This window comes from Pseudonaja textilis, chromosome 4, assembly GCF_049901715.1.
Source record: "Pseudonaja textilis isolate UNSWEBS1 chromosome 4, rPseTex1.2, whole genome shotgun sequence".
In the NCBI taxonomy this organism is placed as follows: domain Eukaryota; kingdom Metazoa; phylum Chordata; class Lepidosauria; order Squamata; family Elapidae; genus Pseudonaja; species Pseudonaja textilis.
The window spans coordinates 93,079,804-93,102,035 of NC_141993.1; the positions used below are offsets into that span (position 1 = coordinate 93,079,804).

Genomic DNA, 22,232 nt, shown 5'->3' on the forward strand with positions numbered 1-22,232 from the left:
ATCAGCTGCCAGTCCTGCCACCTTCCAGGCTGGCATCATGTCTGCTGGTCTGGCTGCAGACGCCTCCAGAGGGGGGGGGGAGGAACCTCCGGGGCAGACATGATCTAAGCGGCCTCTGATCTAAGACATGACAAGACCTGGGGGGCTTCACAGAGGGAACAGCCCCTCCCCTTTGACACTCCCCCCCGCGCCCTGCCCCCTTTTGTGCCCAGGCGGGCTGTGGCTGCAGCTGCTCCGCTTAGGATTCAGAGGAGCTGAGCCAGGATGGGGAGCCGGCATCAGGCGGCTGGGATGAGCCCACAATTTTAATCAGCCTTTTTATCTCAGCTTATCAGCTGCCAGGAGGAATGGGGAGACTGTGTGGGGGGGTCTCTTCTCTTCCCTGGGCATTCGGGGGCCTTGGAGTCCACAGCATGGAAAGCCCAAAAAGTCTGGGCTCTCCAGGAATCAGGCCCCACGTGAGATGCACTGCAAGTCCCAGCGTCCACGGCCAGGGGGACTCCCTTTCCCTCCGCCACCGCTACACAGAGGTTTCCCGGCTCCTGGGCCAGGCAATGCAGCTCCTGCCCTCCACGCTGGCCTGTCTTCCTCGTGTCCTTCTGCCCACCTGGCAGTGCTGAACTCTAGAGCCCAACATCTACACCAGGGGGTGCGTTCTCACAGCAGCCCCCCCCCCGCCAAGCTCCCCAAATCTAGCCAAGATCCAGTGGCCAGGCTTAGCCCATTGGGGAAACGGGGCACCTGGGACTTTCAAGCAGTACCTGTCCAGTGCAGGCAAACCAGGAAGTCCAGGCAGTTGAGAACGGCTATCAAGTTTATTGCAAACTCCTGTCCTCTACAACAGGGGTCCCCAACCACTGGTCCGGGGACCGGGACCGGTCCGTGGAACAATTTCTACCGGGCCGCTGGTTTGCTGGGTGCCGCCATCTTGTTTTGATGAAAAAGTGCTTCCGGTGAGCTTTTCCAGGTAGAAAGTGGCGTTTGGGTGCTGAAAGAATCCTCGCGCCTTAGTTTCATCGAGAGGGGGGGACAGCTTCGAATAAAACGAAGGCGCGAGGATTCTTTCAGCACGCATGGCAAGGCGAGCCGAGCGACCATCCCAAAGCCGTCGCGAAGCCCATCGACACAGGTACAAAGGAGGAGTTGAAGGTGGCGGGGAGAAGCGGGGGACGGCTGGCTGGCCGGTTGCTCGGCTCGCCTTGCCATGCGTGCTGATGCTGGTACCGGGCCACGGATTATTTTGTGATGCCGGTACCAGGCCACGGCACAAAAAAGGTTGGGGGCCACTGCTCTACAAGAACCGGAGCTACTAACAGTCAAAACAAATTGGCAGCAGAGTCCAGGGAATTCAAAGGGGGAGCCGGACTTAGATCTCTTGTGGGCACAAAGAGACTCAAAGAGACTGATGACGTGCTTGACGCCTCCCTCAGCCTCAGCCTGGTCACCTCCTACAACACCACTTTATACTGCCCCGGTGAGGCCACGCTTGGCCTCGATGGGCAAATGCCAGCCTCACCCACTTCCCCTGGTGCAGGGCGGGCTCTAGTGTGGCCAGGGTGGGTTCCTGTCCGGAGCAGGCTGAAGAGTCACTAGCGCCACGTCGTTGGTCTTCAGAGGCAGAAGAGCAGGTAGGTTAGGGAAAGTCTTCCCTGTCAATCAAAGGGGATAGGCGCCCAAGGCCTTCCTGGGCACGTCTCAGTTCTGGCATTCTGTTAAAAGGGAACTGGACGTGTCATGACCTAACCCTAAAACCGCCCCCTCACCCTCCGGCCTCCCCGGTTTGGGACATTGCAGAACATCTCAGTTTGGAAGAAGGAATCAACCCCCGACAGATCCAATCTTGATCCTTGATCCAATCCTCTTCCCCTTCGCAACCGCCTTGAAGCGCTGGCTGTTCCCTCAAGCCTTGGGCCTGGGGTGTGTGTGTGTGTGTGTGTGTGTGTGTGTGTGTGTGTGTGTGTGTGACAGAATCTTGTCCCTTGAGCTGCAGTCTATGTGGGTGGACTCAGAAAAGGGCTCGGGTGGCTCTTTTCGCATGGAGTTGCCTTTATCGTCTGATGCTGCTTTCAGTGTGTTACCCGGAATCTCATTTTTGGCAAGTGGGGTGTCCCCGCCAATTCTATGCATCAGCAAGTAGATTTTCTTTAAAAATGGGTTCCTTTAGGAGATCTTTCAGCATTGAACAAATTACAATTCCCCCCCAATTCTATGGGTGTGGCCAAGACAGTTCAACTCCCATGAAGGTGACAAAGATTCCCAGATTGGGACACACGTGCGCACACACACACACACAAACACACAGTGTTGTGCTAGGATCGCCTGTCTCCTGAAAAAAGTTGGCTCTAATTGGTGACAGAAGGAAAATATTGTGGCCGGGGGGAGTTTTTTTAAAGAAATTCATTCTACTTCTTGTCAGTCAAACCGGATCAATTTTACGATTTCTGCTTTGTTCAGAACCTGCCTGGTTTTCCTGTTCTGCTTTTGCCCGTTTCTGGTTCTGTCCTGACTCTTGAGAGAAAGACCAGAGTGGTTTTTGCCCAGGAAATAGCGACAATTTTACACGCGGCTGAATCCCTCGCCCCAAACCTTGTCGTCTCTGGGCAGCTCCCAATAAAAAAAGGCAAGTTTCAAAGAGTCATTAAAAATTCACTGAAATGATGAAAGATAAAATGGAGGAAAAGAAAGAAAGTAATAACTAGCAGCTCCTCAACAGTTAACAAAACAACAACGTTGCAAGGGGCCTTGGAGGTCTTCTAGTCTAGCCCCCTGCTCAAGCTGGAGACCTTATATACCATTCCTGACCAGTGGCTGTCCTGACTTTTCTTAAAAACCTCCAGGGACGGAGCACCCAGAACTGCCGGAGGCCATTTGTTCCCCTGCTTAATTGTCCTCACTGTTAGGAAGTTTCTCCTAGGTTGCTCCTCTCCTGGATTAGCTCCTCCCCCCCCCCCAATGAGTTTCCCTCCAGGGGGTCTTCGCTAAATAGCTGGAATGGTAGAAACGAAGAAATCCTGACCATTTGACCACCAGCAGACGAGTCCACAACCAGCATAGTGGAACCTTCCCAGTTGGGGTCAGTAGATGGAACGGGGGACGTGCAAAAGGCCTTGGGAGAAGGGACAAAGGTAAGAAACCACTGAAGACCACGGCTGGAGAGGGAGGGGGGCAAGAGGGTCGGAAGAGACCCTCCCTAGTTTCTCGGGCTTGAAAGAAGATGGGATGGAGGTGAGAATTGTCCTTTTAGACTTGCAAGGTTCTGTCAGGCATGAAAAACAAGGTTTGTACGTGAACTTGTGTCTATGCACAAGAATGGTCTCAACTAATGGTGAGCACCTCGTGGGAGTTAGATAAGGGTCCACAGAACTCAAGGGACATTCGGACTTTGTTCGCTTGTGGCTACGTAGGGATTCTAGGCTGATCGCTCTTTTGACGCCACCTCCAGGTTCTGCCATCTCTTTTCTTACATATCTCCTTCCTCTCCTTCCCTATCTTCTTTCCTCCCTCCCTCCCTTCCTTCCTTCCCTTCCTTCCTTCCCTCCCTCCCATCTTGTCAGGTGTGAAAAACCAGATGTGAAAGGTTTCACACGTGAAGGTTAAATCTATTTATTGCTTAAAGAGCTTTTTGCACCCGAGTCCTCTCCTCTAGTGGTCAACACAGGCTAGGCGTTAGATAGTTAGATAGGGGTCAGCCGTACTCAAGGAGAGTTGGACTTAGTTCGCTTGCGCCTACGTAGGGATTCTAGGCTGATTGCTCTTTTGACTCTGCCCCCAGTTTTTGCCCCTCCTTCCCCTACATTGTAGGACCCACAGTGTAGCTTTATAATATAGCAGAATCTGCTGGTTGTGTTTCCTGTCTGATCTGGTGAGGATAACATCAACCTTGCAAGTCTGAAAGTACAATCCTCCCCTGCTCCCCCCTCTTCTTTGCGGTTGCCCAAGGAATGAAGGGAAGGTCCCGCCTGAGCCCCTTGGCCCAGCCCCCTCCCAGCTGTGGGCCAGCCTGCCTCTTGCCGGACTGCTTCGCAAGGTACATCTTTCTGTCCATCCGCCAAGGTCCTTCTCATGTGCCCCGGTAAGAGATGTGGGGATTCTCCTACCCCTCCTTCCGAGACATTTTTCCAGGCTGAGGAATTCTGGGAGGTGAAGTCCACCAGTTGCTCAGGCTGGAGACCCCTGTTCTGGGTTCCTTCAACCACGTGGAAACACGGGGCTCCCAAGACCACCCCCGTGATCCCAACTGCTCCGGAGCAAGAGGGGGCCCCTTTTTGAAGTCAGAGGCTAACGCTGGAGCCGCAAAGTCAGACGGTGTAACCGACGCTCCAAAATAGAAGCTGGGCGCCTTCCAGAAGAGGGCCTAGTCAGCTGCCCAGCCGCTCGACAATCACGGCAATTGCACTCGCCAATTAGTCCCCAATCTTGAATGCAGCCCCCACCCCCAAATCAAGAGTCCTTTGTGCTATTCTGGGGACCGTTTCCAATCAACTGTTTTCAGTTTTCAAATACAAATCAGTGCAGTCATCAGAAAGCAGAGAATGCTGGAGCAGAGAGGGGTGGATGACAGGGAAAGAGGGAGAGAGAGAGTAGAGAGAGAAAGAGGAGAGAGGGAGAGAGAAGAGAGAGAGAAAGAGAGAGAAGAGAAGAGAGAGAGAGAAAGACAAAGGAGAAAGACAGCACAAGAAAGACAAAGAGAGAGGAGGAGGAGGAGAAGGAGACAAAGAGAGAGGCAGGGAGAGAGAAAGAGAGAGAGACACACACAGAGAGAAAGACAAAGACAAAGAGAGAGAAAGAGGAGAGAAAGACAGAGGGAGGGAGAAAGAATGAAAGACAAAGAGAGAGAAAGAGAGAGAAAAAGAGAGAAAGAATAAGAGAGAGAGAGAGAGAAAGAGAGAGAGAGAGAGGAGAGAAAGAGAGAGGGAGGGAGAAAGAATGAGAGACAGAGAAAGACAGAGAGAGAGAAAGAAGAGAGAAAAAGAGAGAAAGAATGAGAGAGAGAGAGAGAAGAGAGAGAGAGGAGAGAAAGAGAGAGGGAGGAAGAAAGAATGAGAGAGAGAGAAAGGGAGAGAGAGAGAAAGAAGAGAGAAAAAGAGAGAAAGAATGAGAGAGAGAGAGAGAAAGGGAGAAAGAGAGAGAAAGAGAGGGGAGGGAGAAAGAATGAGAGAGAGAGAAAGAGAGAGAAAGAGAGAGGGAGGGAGAAAGAAAGAGAGACAGAGAGAGAGAGAGGGAGAAAGAGAGAGGGAGGGAGGGAGAGAGCAGAGCGTTCTCTGCTGAAGAAACTTCCTCCTGGGAATCGACTGGAGGGCAGACAGAGCCAAAGGACTGAAGGACTGACTCATCCTGTCAAGAGGGGCCAAGGGGGACCTGCCAACCCGCCTTCCGGACCGGGGTGGGCTCCTCCTTCAACTCCCCCCCTCCCCGGACCCATTGGGCTGCTTTGAAGCCTCCACCCGCCCTTTCCTTCCCCCTCAAAGACGAAGCCAGCTGTCCCCTCCCCCAGGTAGGAAGCCAGCCAGGAGAAGGTCGCCTTTGAACCGTATCCGACCTTCACCAGCCTCCTCCTGTCAGAGGAAGAAGAGGGACAGGGGGGGAGGCTCTGGAAAAAGCCCCCTTGGGGCCATCAGGGACTGACCCACCGGGATGGCAGGGGCACCCGGGACGCCTTCCGTGCTCCAATGAGCGGCCAATCAGTGTAAGAAACAAATAAATAAACCCGCTAAGCTACGAAACAAATTCTCCCAGCTGGGTGAGCTGCGCAAGAGGACTCCCTCCTTCTTCACCTCCTTGAGCCTCCGAGCTCAGCCCAGATAACAGACAGAACAACACAGCTGGGAGGGACCTTGGAGGTCTTCTAGTCCAACCCTCTGCTCAGGCAGGAAACCTAGACCAGGGTGTCCAACCTTGGCAACTTTAAGACTTGTGGACTTCAACTCCCAGAATTCCTCAGCCAGCAAAGCTGGCTGAGGAATTCTGGGAGTTGAAGTCCACAAGTCTTAAAGTTGCCAAGGTGGACACCCCTGACCTAGACCATGCCAGACCAGTGGCTGTCCAGTCTCTTCTCGAAAACCTCCAATGATGGAGCCCTATAACTTCCAGTGGCAAGCAGTTCCACTGGTTCATCGTCCTCACTGTCAGGAAGTTTCCTCTCAGTTCCAGGTTGCTTCTCTCCTCGATCAGTTTCCATCCATCGTTTCTTGTCCTGTCCTGAGGTGCTTTGGAAAATAGGTTGACACCCCCCCCCCCGTTCTTCTTTGGGGCAGCCCCTCAAATATTGGAAGAGTGCTACTGTGTCACCCCGAGTCCTTCGTAAATAACAACAACCAAACCAGTAATCCAGACGGAATTAAGACGTGAGGAAGGAGGAGTCACTGAGGACTCACAGCCAACGATGGATTTGACATCAAGGCCGATAAACCAGCCAAGAGGTTCCCCACTGAAAGTCCTCTTTCCGTCTGCAACCGGCGTTTTCTCCTTTGTTTGCCCAACATCCATCTCAGGACAACGCCCATCATCCACACCCAGAGCCCTGGAGTTATTCTTGCCAAGGGGCAGCATTTAACCAGGACAGGAAGTGTTAACGCTAATCTTGGCTAGGTTTGCCATGTGGCTTAGCCGTTGTGTAGGGCAAGTGAAGAAGCCATCTTAAGACAAATCAACCCCGTGGAACAGAAGTTGCCTCCAGAAGTCGTGGGAGCAACATTATTTGAGTTTGGCTTTCAACAATGGAAGCGCTGAGTCACCCAAACGTTTTCAACGTGGGAAATATTGTTAGATATAAAGATATTCTGAACGAGAAGGGAGAGCTCAAAGCTAAACAAGAACTGAGTGATCCAGGGATCGATGTGCACGGTATTCACAAGTGCAGATGCATTCTAGATATGAGAAAGATGTTAAATTATACGGTTTCTATAAAGAGCTAACAGAATTAGACAAGATATTAACAGGGACGGAAGAAAGGTTGATAAAAGAAATCGTGCAGCCACTTATTGGGCATCAAACTTGAAGATGAACAAGTGAAGGAGACGATGGGCAAGAAAGCTTCGTTGCACAATAGAACCGGACACAAGGCAGAACCCTCTGGGTCAGGAACTACACATTCACGATGGCAGCTGCATATAAAGACGATCTGTAGAAGATGCTTTATAGATGGCACTTCGCACCAGGAAGGTTGGCAAAAAGGTTTAAAGATAAGTCAGATAAATGTTGGACATGCCACTAGACACCTGTGTCTTATTATCACATGTGGTGGACATATGTACAGGCAAAAAAAAAACTGGACAAAAATATATACATGGCTGGAAACAGCACGTTGAATTAAAACTAGAAATAATTTTGTTGGGGATTTTACCTGAAACTTGAAGTAAAGGGAATGCACATTTAATTATCCATGTATTGACTGCAGCTAGAATTGTATTTGCACAACACTGGAAGAGTGAAGAGATCCCTAGTGATGAGAATGTGATTATGAAAATATTAGAATGTGCAGAAATGAATAGATTAACACTTGCAATTAAGAGAAAGAACAAACTGAATATTATATGACATGGGAATTACTTTATCAACAGTTAGAGAATAGAAACGGAACTTAGGAATTAAAGATCAGTGAAATATAGAAAATATGTTAAGATAGAGATGTAAACAATACAATGATTGTTATTATAATGTCTATTAGGATTATTATATTTAATATTATTATTATATTCTTATTAGAAGATATGTTATGAGGGAGAAATGAATAGCTTTACTATGTTTAATTGTAAGATCGGAGAATCAATATCAATGTAATGAATACTGTTATAAATTTTGATGGTTATTGCACAGAGATAGTTGTACTCAAATGACACACTGTTTAATGGAAGCTGTCGCCCGTTGCTCTTCCGGGTTCTGGTGCACACATGTGCGCTGGCCAGCTGGTCTTCATGCACGCGTGCACATCAGAAACCGGAAGAGCGGGAAACTGAGCTTCTGGCTTCCAGCACTCCTGCGTGCGGGTGCTGGGGAGCTGCTTTCCTGGTTTCCGGTGTGTACGCAGGCGTGCTCCTGTTTCAGCCCTCGATGCCAAAAAGGCTAGCCACCACTGGTATATTGTCTCCTGCTTGAGCAGCGGGATGGACTAGATGACCTTCAAGGTCTCTTCCAACTCTGTTATTCTATTCTGTTCTTATTTCTATTCTTTTCTTATTTCTATTCTTTTCTGTTCTATTCTATTCTCTGTTTTATTTCTCTTCTATTATATTATCTTCTGCTTTCTCTTCTCTTCTCTCCTCTTCATTATTCTATTTTATTCTGTTCTGTTCTATTCTACTCTACTCTACTCTGCATTCTATTCTGTTCTGTTCAGTTCTATTCTACTCTATTCTATTCTATTCTACTCTATTCTATTCTATTCTTCATTCCAATATCTATTCTGTTCTATTCTATTCTTATTCCTACATTCTACTCTATTCTACTCTACTCCGCTCTGCATTCTATTCTGTTCTGTTCAGTTCTATTCTGTTCTATAGCACAGTCTAAACCGGGGTGTCAAACTCGTGCCCTGTGGGCCAGGTGTGTCACGCCCACTCCCATTTTAGTGAAGGAGGGGTGGGGAAAGTCGTGATACGTCACGTGACAACAACGTGACGAAGCAAGTTTGACACCCCAGGTCTAAACCATGCTAGCCACCTGAAAGGGTTGGGGGGGGGGAGGGAACAGGAGCATCCAGATGTTGAGTGGGGAATCGTAGTTGGAAGCAGCTTTGGGACAACGATGACCTGGATGATGAAGAATCTCCACCAGCCTCCTGCACTTCCCAGCATCAGCCAATCTCGGACCGTGAGGAAGCCAGCTATTATGGGAGACACAAACTGCCTCCTGCTGCAGCTTTCATGATCAACTTCAAGATCTTGCTCTTTTATTACTGAACAATGTAGCAACTTCTTCCATCCCTGGCTGTGGCTGTGGCTGTGGCTGTGGCTGTGGCTGTGGCTGTGGCTGTGGCAAGAAGAATTCCAGGTCTTCATCAAATCTGGGAATAGGCAGACACAGACTTGGCCTCCAGGCTTGGCCCCTTTAAGACTTGTAGACTTCAACTCCCAGAATCCTCCAGCCAGCTTTCTGGGAGTGGAAGTGCCCAGGTCTTAAAGGGGCCAAGTTTGGGGACCCCTGAGGCAGACTCTCGTGGCATTGTCCTCCCAGACAGAAGCCCACCCCCCTGTGCTACCCACCTGCTCCCAAGGCTGCACTCTCTGGCCTCTGAGAGAAACCTCTGATGGGGTGAGCTGTGGCCCTGAAGGATTGTGAAGCCATGGCTCTGTCTTCAAGGGGCCAACGCTGGCAGTGGGGGAGGGAAGGAGGTGCCTACTTTTAATAGTTTTTTTTTTTAAAGCATTAATGCTTGAGTGGCATCTAGGCAACTTTCTGTAGCAACCTCTCCCCCTGTGCTGGGGCTTCTTTTCAAAGGCTCATTTGAGGAAGGGTCTGACCGATCCCCACGCCAGATGTCCCGGAAGCGAGAGAACACAGGGTGGCGGGAAGAGTCTAGAAGAGGTCAAGTACCACTGGAGCCAAGTCAAGCCAACTATTAAGGCTCAATCCTTACAATTGACTAAAGGAGATGGTTTGTAGCTCAGGGTCGAAATGAAGGGCCCTTGGTATTCTCTGAGCTTGATGGTATTTTAGATGTTTCATGACCCAACTAGGGAACATCATCAGTGCTATGGGGGGAGGAGGAGGAGGAGGAGGAGGAGGAGGAGGAGGAGGAGGAGGAGGAGGAGGAGGAGAAGAAAAAGAAGAAGAAGAAGAAGAAGAAGAAGAAGAAGAAGAAGAAGAAGAAGAAGAAGAAGAAGAAGAAGAAGAAGAAGAAGAAGAAGAAGAAGAAGAAGAAGAAGAAGAAGAAGAAGAAGAAGAAGAAGAAGAAGAAGAAGAAGAAGAAGAAGAAGAAGAAGAAGAAGACTGTGGGGTCCTTGGAGCTCTCTGAGCTTGGTGGCTTTCTTGCAGTTCTTTCATGACCCAACTAGAGAACATCATCAGTGCTAGAAGGAAGGAAGGAAGGAAGGAAGGGGAGGAGGAGGAGGAGGAGGAGGAGGAGGAGGAGGAGGAGGAGGAGGAGGAGGAGGAGGAGGAGGAGGAAGAAGAAGAAGAAGAAGAAGAAGAAGAAGAAGAAGAAGAAGAAGAAGAAGAAGAAGAAGAAGAAGAAGAAGAAGAAGAAGAAGAAGAAGAAGAAGAAGAAGAAGAAGAAGAAGACTGTGGGGTCCTTGGTGGTCTCTGAGCTTGGTGGCTTTCTTGCAGATCTTTCATGACCCAACTAGAGAACATCATCAGTGCTAGAAGGAAGGAGGAGGAGGAGGAGCTTCTAATCCAAAAAGCTACTTCATCCTAACTTTAGTTAGAACTTTAGTTAGTTAGAAGTTGAAGAAGCTTCTTGGAGGAGAAGCTAAATGTTTTCAAAAGGAAAAAAAAAGAAGCCCAGTTGCCTTTGGGGAACAGCATCCCTTTGGGGGTCTCTTCAGTGGCAAAACTCTTTCCCTTCCTTCGGTCCTGCCTCCAAGTGCTTCTACTGTAGAGCTGTCATTGCAGGAATGTTCCAATCTCGGACGGCAAACCTCCGATAAAAGAAGGTTTCCAAGCAAATACAACTCAGGCAAACAAAGTCACTCATCTAAAGGAGGATTAGAGAGAGGAAGTCAACATTTGTTAGAGTTTAACTAGAGATAATTAATTGTGTTAATTACTATTATGCTAAACAGTAATGAAAGTTAAGCAGTAACCAAAGTTAACCAATGATGGAGGATAATTAAAAATGTGTAAAAATGCAAGACCAGACTCCAGTAAAGTCCATCATGATTCAGTTGATCATGATCAAACACCTCGACTGCCTCCTCATTACAACCTTCTACAACCATGCGAGAGAAGAAGGTGAGAACTTTTCTCAAAGGCTGCCCCGCCTCAACCCCACATTCAGGGCAGGAAATCAGCAACGCAGGCGGACGCCCCAGGGGGACTTTGTTGCGTGTGCATCAAGGTGATGCTTGGGGAGAAGCTCCGCTGCTCAAATGCCCCAACCCCAGAAGCACAAGGGGGAGCGCAGCGCAGGCAGGTACGTTGCTCCCTCTCGCTCCACGTCTCCTAACACTGCGGCCTTTATTGCAACATCCAGCAGAGGCCTGTCTCGAGGAGCGGTCCGGTTTCAGGGTAAGAAGGAAGCACGACACACACGCACACACGCACACCAGCACCACCCCCAGCCTCTATGGAAACTCAGGAGGAGCCTTCTCAGAGACTTCCTCTCCAGGGAGGAGACCTTTGCACAAGAAAACAACGCAACCGTTGCCAAGGCGATGGCAGCCAAGTCACACCCTGGATCCCGGCTCTTTGAAAGGAGCCTTTCCCAACGGGGATTAGCAGATCCCTTCCATCCACCTCAAGTTGGACTCGCTGACACGTCACGAAACCCCGGGCAGCTTCCAAGAGCCCCCAAACTCTTCGTTCAGTTTGCTGAGAGGGTGGAGAGATCCTGAAGGGAGGGGAACCGCGACTGCCATCCTAAGACGGAGGAAGCTGAAAGTTTCCAGGCTGGGGTCGGGTCTGTTTTGGCAACTCCAGTTCGGCCCTGTCCGGCCCCTCAGCCCGGTTTCTATGGCACCGTCATCTCCTTTGCGTTAGACCGATTAGCCTCTCGGTTAGCTGAGAAATTTACCCCTGCCTGGAACACCAACCACCCTACTAAAGAGGTCGATCCAACACCGAGCAGGGACTCAGGAGAACATTCGACCTGGTCAAAGATCCGTTATTCCCAAGTTAGGATTTGCCCAATACACAACTTGCCATTTGTCACTTGCATTCTTAGGAGTTCAGCATCACCACAAGCGGCTGACCAAATCCTTCCTGTACGTGTCTCTGAATATTAGTAGCTCAGGTGGGTAGTTATGCTGTTGCTTTGAACTCCCAGCTTGGCGATTTGGTTGCAAACATTTCGTCCCCGTTCAAAGAGACAACATCTTCAGGGCGCTTTGGATTGTGCTTGTCTGGGGGGAGCACAACCCCAAACCAGACCAGGACTCAGCACGGTATTTCAAGGCCGGAGCTCCCCAGACGAGACACAATCCAAAGATTGCGTGCCGAAGACGTCTCCTCAAATGGAGATGAAACGATGGCAGCCAAATCGCCAAGTTTGGAGCTCAAAGCAACAACATCCTTCCTGCGTGTTAGGAAGGGCAACTTTTTCAGGGCCCGGGGGGGCGGCTATGATCTGCTCCCTGATGAGCTGGTGGGGAGCTGAAATTACAGCACCACCATCACCGTCTATTGGAGACAATGACACTAGATGTCAGAGGACGGGGGGGGGGTGCAGTCAATTTTTAACGCTGCTGCCCCCTGGCTAAATTAGAACAGTTAATTTCAGGCCCTTTTGAGGAGTTTGGGAGAAGATAATAGAAAGTGGAACAAAGTATGCCAGAGATCTTCCAATTCCACCCTTGCTCTGCCAAAACAAGAATGTGCTGTTGAAAATCAGCCGTATCACAACCAAATTTCAACGGCACCATCTTGAGACAATAGAGGCCTACAAATAAAGGCTGGGAGCAGCAATAAAAGACAATAACTTTAGTTTAGAAAGCTACAGTCCAGAGATTTGACAAAGAAAACTAGTATTAGTGAATAACTTGCTTTGTGTGCTTCTAATAAAATAAGACTATCAATATAGAACTATGAAGTAAATGTATTTCCTTATGTTGGAAGGTTACTCCACAGTAGGTTTATGGAAGTGTTACCTGTCCTTCCACACTGAGAAAATACAAATATATCTTCAAGTATGATGCACAACACTGGAAAATTGTCAGAATCAGAAATTTAAGAGCCAGAAGGGAAGTTGGCAGTTTTCAACAAGTGACTTTCTCTGCTGGCTTTCTGATTCTGGCTGTTCACTGAATTTGCAGAGATGGCAAGCCTCAGTGCCCCTATCCCCACACTGCACCCCAAAACAAATTCCACACAAACCTCATCACAACACCTTCCCACCTTCTGAGGTCTGCTCCTAAACACAACAGCCAGCTTTCAAAACGAAGCTGTGCAGAAGCTACCCTAATCTTATTCAGAGATTCATGTAACGTATTTAACCAAATCGGGTGAAGCCATAATGGCTCCATTCCCATGATAGGTTAAGCCCGCCTGTGTCAACCTTTGGTTAATTCATGGCTTAATGTATCACGCAAACCAGGAAAATGGGTTAATTCAGAAATCAAAGGAGCCTCTTGTGTGAACACGGTCCTGATTTTTGGATAAAGATTTGAGCCCTGCCTCTCACTTCGGTTGCTGAAGGCACATTTGCACATACTACAAGAATGTGTCACTTGCAGACAGACGTGAATGCCACAGGTCTAAAATGAAGTCAAGAAAAGAGACATCTAAGTCCAAAAATTGCTACAGACGTCTCGGTTCACATAATATACCAGACAAGGCCAAAAAAAAAAAAAAATATGGGATAAGCAACAGGAAGGTGTGGAAAAACTAGCTATTTTCTTCCAATGATACCACAATCACCTTTATACTTGGAGCAACACGTTCTACGGACAGAGCAAGTACACTTTGCCTGAACGCGGACCCAAACCCCAGCCCCCGGTGGTAGAGTTCCTAAAAGGACAGGCTGCCTCTGAGAACAACCAGAGTGCTTTTCCTCTCGGCTCCAGGCCAAGGTCCCGGGTTCGAGACAAGACACAGAGGTCGACGATCAACTCCGCTTCCCAAGCGATGGCCCGGAAATCCTTCCCGGCGCCTTGGACGGCGGTGGCTGCGCTGTCCAGGGTGCTGAATCCCGACCCTCGCCCGTCCGGTGCTTTTTGGGGAGTGGGGTTCCGGGTCGTGCTTGGGAGGCCAGGGGGGCCCTCTGGCCTGAGAGGGGCCGCGTCGGGGGACCCTCCCACCTGGCCCGGCCACCCCACCCCACCCCACCCCCGGCCCGGCCACCCACCTGGGGAGGAGCTGGTACTCAGGCGCCCTCCACAGAGGCACTGCAGCATGTGCCTGCTTTTGATCCAGAGCAGCCCCGTGATCCTCATGGAGTCCCCCCGCGGGCCCGCCAAGGCGCCCGGGACCCCCGCCGGCAGCTAGCGGCCGCCCTGGGCTCGGCAGCGCCCCCCACCGCCGGGGCTCCGGCCGCCCAGAGGCCCCGCCGAAGGGCGCATGGAGGCGGCGGCGAAGTTGCGGATCGGCTGCCTTCCCGAGCGACTTGCCGGGACTTGGCCGGTGTCGGGCGTGGGGGAGGGGAGGGGGAGGGGAGGGGAGGCGGGGGACGGACGTCACGGCCCGGAGGGGGAGGCGGTGCCGGGCGCTGGCCGCACCCCCTGCCGCCGGAACAGCTGCCGGGCTCTGCTCCGGGGCCGAGGGGGGCGACTTCGGGGAGCGGGGGACCCTCCTGGCCAGGGGTCACCTGAGCCCAGCGGCGCTGGCGAAGCTGGCCGGACGCCGCCTCGGCAGCGCTTCCTTTTCCCGAACTGGCTCTAAAGTCCCTTTCCAGCTCTTGGAGTGGCCGGCCAGTCCTGGGACTCTCCCGTCTTCTTCACCATTGGTGGCTAGAACAGGGTGGCTCCACCTTGGAAGTCCACGCATCTTAAAAGCTGCCAGGGTTTGGAAAAAAACGCTACACTTACCTACAAAACGCACCACCTGTTTGAAATTGCAAAAATACAACCATATAAACCAAGATTTTTTTTTTAACAACAACAACAACGAAAAGCAATGAAAAACAGAAAAGGGCATTTTCAGACTTGGGGAGATAGCGTGTTTGAACATGCGCAAAGTGCTATCCTGGTACCCGACCAATACTTACAGACTTATCTCTGGACGGCACAAGATAAATTTAATATAATGAACCAACAGATAAAAATATAGGAATTTGGACTAGTCTCTCCACACACACCCCAAAAACACAGTCATGACATCATGATATGATCCAACTCAGCTGGTTTTGTGAATTCTCCACCCTCCTCTGAGCCAGAGAATTAATTATTAATTAATGGGTGTTATTTTGGCTGCCTTACTCACTCAATATGCTGACTTGACCCCCAAGTCCTGTCTTCTATTTAACTAAGTCCTTCCTACCGTCTTTTATAGGAGCCCCCAAATGGGAGAAATTCCCAAGTGGGCAGACGCGCAGCTGATCTTTAGACCCCAAAACTGGCATGTGGGGGATGGATGAAGATCACCTGCAAGCAAGTTTAGTGAGGGGGGAGGGGTCCGAAACCCCAAATAGTGGCGGAGTGGCCTTACGTGGAAGGGGTCTTGCGCAGACCCTGTAGGCCAACTTCTGCCTGGGTTACGAGGTCTTAATGGCACAGGCGCCATTCTTATTTTGATTATCGATATTTATAATAATATTTATAACTCTGGCTGAAATGAGAGGTCCTTGGTGCTCTCTGAGATTGGTGGTTTTCTTCCAGATGTTTTATTATCTAACTAGGCAACATCATCAGCGCTAGCAGAAAGTGGGGTTTGCAGTAAGCATCTTGAACCAGCAGATAACTGCTAGGAGTCAGCCTGGATCTGTCAGGAATAAATCTTGCCAGATTAACTGCCTCATTCCTTAATGAGAGGATTTCCTTAATAGATTGTGGAGATGCCATGTAACTCCATCTCAATGAAGCCTCTGACAAAATGCCTCCAGGCCTGCTGAGGGTCAGAGGGCGAAGGGCTCCGAGTTTAATTGATATACAACCCGGCACAAACATCATAATAAATCAACTCCACTCAGGATCCCTTGCCAGGTTTTGTCCTGGACCTTTTGGCTCCCTCCAGTGAAAGGAGCAGCTCAGCCATTAAGAAAGGAAGCAACCAGCCAAGGGGGGGGGGCGGGGGGGCAGACTTGCGAGGGGCCTTAGTGGGTCCCCAGCCTCATGTGCCGCACCTCACCTGCCAGCCATTTCCCCCCTTTTTATATAGGGGGACAATTATGATAGGTCCTCGGTCCTTAGGGGTTCGGCCATAGGTGAGGGTTAGTGTCAGGATGTGTGTGTGTGTGTGTGTGTGTGTGTGTGTGTGTGTGTGTGTGTGTGTGTGTGTTAACTGGCCATGTATCTCCACTGCTGTGTATACTCTGGGTGGTTTTTTCATTTTTTTAAAAAGTGTTTTTACTGTTTTAATTGTATAGACTCCAAAATTAATTGTAAGACTCCAAAAGTCATTGACTGAAAAGGAGAGGGAAGGGAAGGAAGGGGGAGAGGAAGGGAAGGAAGGGGAGAGGGAGAGAGGGGAGGGGAGGAAGGAAGGAGAGGGGAGAGGGAAGGAAAGAAGGAAGGAAGGAGAGAGAAGGGAAGGGAAGGGAAGAGATGGAAGGGGAGAGGAAAGGAGGAGAGGGAGGAAGGAGAGGGAGAGGGAGAGGGAAGGAAAGAAGGAAGGAGAGAGAAGGGAAGGGAAGAGATGGAAGGGGAGAGGAAAGGAGGAGAGGGAGAGGGCAGAGGATAACATTAGCCCAAATTCCTTGGTGCCTGTGGAACTGAAGTGGGGGTGGGGGGCTGAGGGGGGGGCGAGGAGATGGACAGAAGAAGCCTCCAGGGGGCGTCCTCCTTTGAAACGAGCGGCACCTGCCCCATAACCACCCTCTGAAGGAAGGGCCCTCCCAGAAGGCCTGGGCTGTCATTCAGCCAGACGGAAAGCGGTGACAGACGAGCTGCCAGACAGAGCATTGAGCTACTCACAGAGCGGCGGGGGGCGGGGGAGTGGCAGGAACCCCTGGGGGCTCTGGGGGCACATTTTCAGGGCATTGGGGGGGGGGCTGTGAACCCCAGGAAAGTCCTCCACGTAAATGGAACAGAAAGAGGGGGCCCAGGTGGAGGATCTCTCCTTCTTCAGAGGGCGTCCCGAGGCCCTCAGCGCTTGGGTGGAAGGGCTGACAACTTCCTTCTCCCACGTGCCCGGTTGCCAAGCAGTGGGTGCGGCTGCTGCCCCCCAGAGGCCCAGGAGGACGATGCCGTGGGCCCTGGGGCCTCCCTGCTGCTGGGCAGCAGGCAGAAAACAGCAACAGGCAGGTAGACTGCTCCGTGCCGGCACGCGGAGGAGAGACCCGGGTGCAACCAAGCATCGTAGGTCAGCTGGTGGCTGAATTAAGCCACTTCTGGGCTCCTCCACGGAGCCATGGACTAAGGAGCCAGTGACAGTGGCTGGACACGCTTGACCGGAAGGAAACACAAGATGACACGGAGGGGCTGGGCAGGTACCCGGGTGCCTTTGATCTCCATCGAGGGCCTCCAGAGGACGCTGATCGAGGGGGAGCGTGGTGTGGGAATGGTCCCCTAGAGTGGGGGTGTCCAACCTAGGCCACTTTAAGTTTCGTGGACTTTAAAGGGACCGAAAGACTTCAACTCCCAGAATTCCCTAGCCAGCACGTCCTCAAGCCTTAAACTGGCCCGGGCTGAGAAACACTGAGCTGGGGAATTCTGGGAGTTGAAGTCCTCAAAGTCTTAAAGGGGCCCAGGTTGGACACCCCCGCGCTAGACAATGGCATGAAAGGAGGAAGCGCCCTGCATGGACACAGCCAGTGCCCAGTTGTGGGGTTGACAGGAGTAACTCACAATGGCCGCCTTCTTTCTACAGACACCAAAAAAACCCCAAAACCCTCCAATCTCCAGATCTAAGATTTATAGCAAAATGCTGACTTTTCTCCCTCTCTCCACACCTTCTCTTTCCCAACGGCCTCTGCTGGGAGTGATGGGACCTGAAGTCCAAAATATCCAGAATGCGACCTGCTGGGCAAGCAAAATCCACCCCAGCTGTCTTTGGGGGCTCAGGTGTGTACAAACCCATGACCAAAACGTACCCATTGCTCACCCAACAAGCCATTAGCAGACTTACATTAAATAGGTTGGGACAACTGAGCCAAGGATTCCAAGGCATTCTCGGCTTACGACCACAACGGAGGCCAAACTTTCTATGGCTAAATGGGACAGTTGTTAAGAGAGTTTGGGCCCATTTTATGACCTGGCTTGCAACAACTGATAAGTGAATCACTTCAGCTGTTAAGTTAGTCACATGGTTGTAGCGTGAATTTGGGAGGGGTTAAGAGAGGTCCGAGCTTGGAATCCTTGCAGTGCAGAAAGAGGCACAAGGCCTGGCCTCCCCAAGACTCCTTGAACCCGTGTCTGACCATTCCCAAGGGGAGGCAGTCAGCCATATGAGATGCCTGTAACCTGGGTGACCATCGATATAGCTTCTCTTGAGATTCTTCGTGAGGGGTTCTGGTTGGTGGTCCCTGATATTAATCAATGCAAGCAGTCTAATCCCTATTAAGTCTAGTCTAATCCCTATACTCCTGCGTAGTTGGAGGTCCCCTTCCTTCCTTCCTTCCTTCCTTCCTTCCTTCCTTCCTTCCTTCCTTCCTTCCTTCCTTCCTTCCCTTTCCTTCCTTCCTTTGTTCCTTTGTTCCTTCCTTCCTTTGTTCCTTCCTTCCTTCCTTCCTTCCTTCCCTTTCCTTCCTTCCTTTGTTCCTTCCTTCCTTCCTTCCTTCCTTCCCTTTCCTTCCTTCCTTTGTTCCTTTGTTCCTTCCTTCCTTTGTTCCTTCCTTCCTTTGTTCCTTCCTTCGTTCCTTCCTTCCTGAATGTGGTTGTTTCTTTGCAGATGTTTCCTGACCCAACTAGGTAACATCATCAATGCTAGAAGAGAGGGAGGGTTGTTCTATGTTTAGATACAGTAGCTACAGTAAATAACAGCACAATGCCAGAACTACCAAGAAGAGAACAACACTCGCAACAACACTGACAGGGCAAGCCATGATAAATAAACAGGGAGCCAACCTCACTACGTTCTAGAACTGAAGATGTTAACTAGTTGGGTCAAGAAATGTCTGCCATAAAACAGTCAAGTTCAGACAGCCCCAAGGATCCCACAGTCTTTCTTTCTTTCTTTCTTTCTTTCTTTCTTTCTTTCTTTCTTTCTTTCTTTCTTTCTTTCTTTCTTTCTTTTTCTTTCCCTCTTTCTTCCCTCCCTCCCTCATTCCTTCCTTCCACCCTTGTTTTCTTCTTTCCTTTGTTACTTCTGTCCTCCTTTCCTCCCTTCCTGTGATGTAATCTCTAGAGAGGCTGGAGCGGGGGTGTTAAGAGAGGTCTGAGCTTGGAATCCTTGCAGCGGAGAAAGCGCCACGAGGCCTGGCCTCCCCCAGAATCCTTGAACCCGTGTCAGACCATTCCCAAGGGGATGCAGTCTGTCTGGCGAGATTCTTGTAACGAGGATGACTAGCAATCCAGCTTCTTCTGTGAGAGGCTCTTCCTGAGGAGTTCTGGTTACTTCCTCTTGACAAGAAGGCGGGCAGCACCGGACATCTGATAATGGCCGGTTGGGGAAAGCTGGTCTGGCCTCTTGACCCTTCCGGAGAGAAGCCCCATCAGTCTCCAACCAGTTCGCCACCGGATGTCTAAGATCCACATTGCGAATGGAGAGGAGCTCTGGTTTAAAAGAAGGGTCAAAGAGGTCACCTACGTTAAAATCGGGCAGCCCCGCTCTCAACCGAGGGGGAGGGATACACTGTCATCTCTGGCTTGGGTGACCCTGAGGGCACAGATAAGCCTCCAAGTGGCCTCAATGACTCTCAGAGGGAGCTAATGACCAGAGGATCGCAAGGAATATAGATCCTTCCATACTCCACCCTTCAGTCAGAAGCGAAGAAGCTTCTCGGATGGGAAGAGAAACGTCTTCAAGGGAAAAAACAAGAAAGTCCAGTTGCCTTTTGCAAAAAACACCTTTGGGGTTCGCACTGGATGTCCCAGCAGGCCAGGAGGGACCTCAAGGGCCAAAATTTCACCTCAAGACCCCCAAACTGCTGTCCTGGCCAACTGCTTTAACTGTATCAGTCCCTGGAGGCAGTTTTTTTCTTGCTGGACACCTGCCGGCTTCCTCTTAGTGTTAGGTTTATTCTCGGGGAACAGATTAGGGATCACCTGAAATAATTCTCATTAGGGTCTTTGAGACATCTCGGAATTCCTCTGTTTGTTTTTGCTTGAACCCTGATTATCTGTTTGTTTTCTCGTTGATCTCTGGAAATCCTCTCAAACGGAGGTTAATCTTTCAGCACCTTGAACCAGCAGATAACCGCCAGGAGTCAGCCTGGATCTGTCAGGAATAAATCTTGCCAGATTAACCGCCTCATTCCTTAATGAGATGATTTCCTTAATAGATTGTGGAGATGCTCTCATTGCCCCGTAACTCCATCTCAATGAAGCCTCTGACAAAATGCCTCCAGGCCTGCTGGGGGTCAGAGGGCGAAGGGCTCCGAGTTTAATTGATATACAACCCGGCACAAACATCATAATAAATCAACTGGGCAGCCAGAAGGCTCCGCTCAGGATCCCTTGCCAGGTTTTGAGACAGCGGGACAAAGAGAGGAGGGGGAGAGAACAGCTACCAAGCATGTGGGGGGTGGACATTTGAGCCCAAAGATGTCGAGACTCTGGAAAGGGCGCAAGAAGAGCAGGCAAAATGATTAGGGGACTGGAGGCTCTAAAACTTAGGAGGAAGAGTGGTTGCAGGAAGGGGGCATGTTCAATCAAAAGAAAAGAAGGGCTAGCGGTGACATGACAGCAGTCTTCCAACGGAGGAGGAGGAGGAGGAGGAGGAGGAGGAGGAGGAGGAGGAGGAGGAGGAGGAGAAGAGGAAGAAGAAGAAGAAGAAGAAGAAGAAGAAGAAGAAGAAGAAGAAGAAGAAGAAGAAGAAGAAGAAGAAGAAGAAGAAGAAGAAGAAGAAGAAGAAGAAGAAGAAGAAGAAGAAGAAGAAGAAGAAGAAGAAGAAGAAGAAGAAGAAGACTGCTGCAGGATCCTTGGTGCTCTCTCGGCTGGTTTCTTGCAGACATTTCATGACCCAACTAAGGAATATCATCAGAGCTAGATGGGAGGAGGAGGAGGAGGAGGAGGAGGAGGAGGAGGAGGAGGAGGAGGAGGAGGAGGAGGAGGAGGAGGAGGAGGAGGAGGAGGAGGAGGAGGAGGAGGAGGAGGAGGAGGAACATCAGTGCTAGAAAGACTAATGAAGGATGCCTGGTTGGGAATTTTGAGAGTTGAATGCCACAGGTCTTAACATTGGCAAGTTTTGCCCCCCTGCTCTGGACAGTCAGGTGGTATTTTTTTTAGGAATTGATTCATTCATTGGCTGCCTGATGAGGTAACATCAAGTCAGTGTCAACTCATGGCAACCACCTGTCACTTTGGGCTTTCTCAAAGAGTTTCTGAATTGGTTGGGTTCCTTGCTGGGAACCTTGGCGCCCCCTTAGAGATAAAAGGCAAATGACTTCTGCACCCTTGAAGGGAAAAACGCCATGGGGTGGTGTAGCCTCCAGGGGAAAGGCTGCCCAAGTGCTCTCAGAAACGGCTTCCAACTTTCGCGCCTGGGAGGACTCAGGTGTTCAGGTGAGGCTTGTCTGTTGGCTCCTGTCTTCTCTGGCTTCCTTCTGCACTAACCTCCTTTCTCCAACGGGATCCTTTTAAGACGGGTGGCCTTCAACTTCCACAATTCCTCAGCCAGCGATGTCCTCTTAAGCTACATCAACAGAGGGACAGAATCCAGACCATACAAAGTGATAGTACTGCTTTACAAAGCCTTGGTAAGACGACACTTGGAATACTGTGTCCAGTTCTGGTCACTAGGATACGATGGGACCTTAGAAAGACTACGGAAAAGAGGAACAAGCAGGATGAGGGGACGGGAGGCTAAAATATGCGATGAACGGTTGCAGGGACCGGGAATGTCGAGTGCAGGGGGGTCAAACTCAAGGCCTGCAGGCCAGATCCTGCCTGCGTGGTGCTTAGATCTGGCCTGCAGGGCCACCCTGAAAAACGGCCCACGGTGCCTCTGCCGGTGAGAAAGGAGTTCGGGCAGCCCTCGCAGGCCCTGCTTTCGGCTGCACCCGCCTCCTGCAGCCCTCAGGCAGCAAAAACAGGGCCCGGGGGCGGGGGGATGCCTGCCCTGCCATGCTGTCTTTTCTCTGGCAGAGGGCTAGCCAAACAAACTAAAGACAAAAGTGAAAGGAGAAAAAGAAAAGGGAGGGAGGGAGGGAGGGAGGGAGGGAGGGAAGAAGGAAGGAAGGAAGGAAGGAAGGAAGGAAGGAAGGAAGGAAGGAAGGAAGGAAGGAAGGAAGGAAGGAAGGGAGGGAGGGAGGGAGGGAGGGAGGAAAATGGGAGGGAGGGAGGATGAACAGAAGGAAGGAAGGAAGGAAGGAAGGAAGGAAGGAAGGAAGGAAGGAAGGAAGGAAGGAAGGAAGGAAAATGTGAGGGAGGGAGGGAGGGAGGGAG

At 50.6% G+C, this 22,232-nt stretch overlaps 1 protein-coding gene across 2 annotated transcripts in view; it reads right to left on the minus strand.

Moving 5' to 3' along the window:
• FGF12 (fibroblast growth factor 12) overlaps positions 1-22,232 on the minus strand; it is a 176,512-nt gene that overhangs the window by 108,869 nt on the left and 45,411 nt on the right. The window contains exon 1 of one of the 2 annotated variants that reach the window (XM_087933750.1): positions 13,940-14,205. The exons of the other annotated variant lie outside the window; for it this stretch is intronic. Within the exon in view, the coding sequence (XP_087789876.1) occupies positions 13,940-14,027 (88 nt within the window). The 5' untranslated portion in view covers positions 14,028-14,205. Of the gene's footprint in view, positions 1-13,939; positions 14,206-22,232 lie in introns of those variants that run through there. 2 annotated transcript variants of the gene reach the window in all.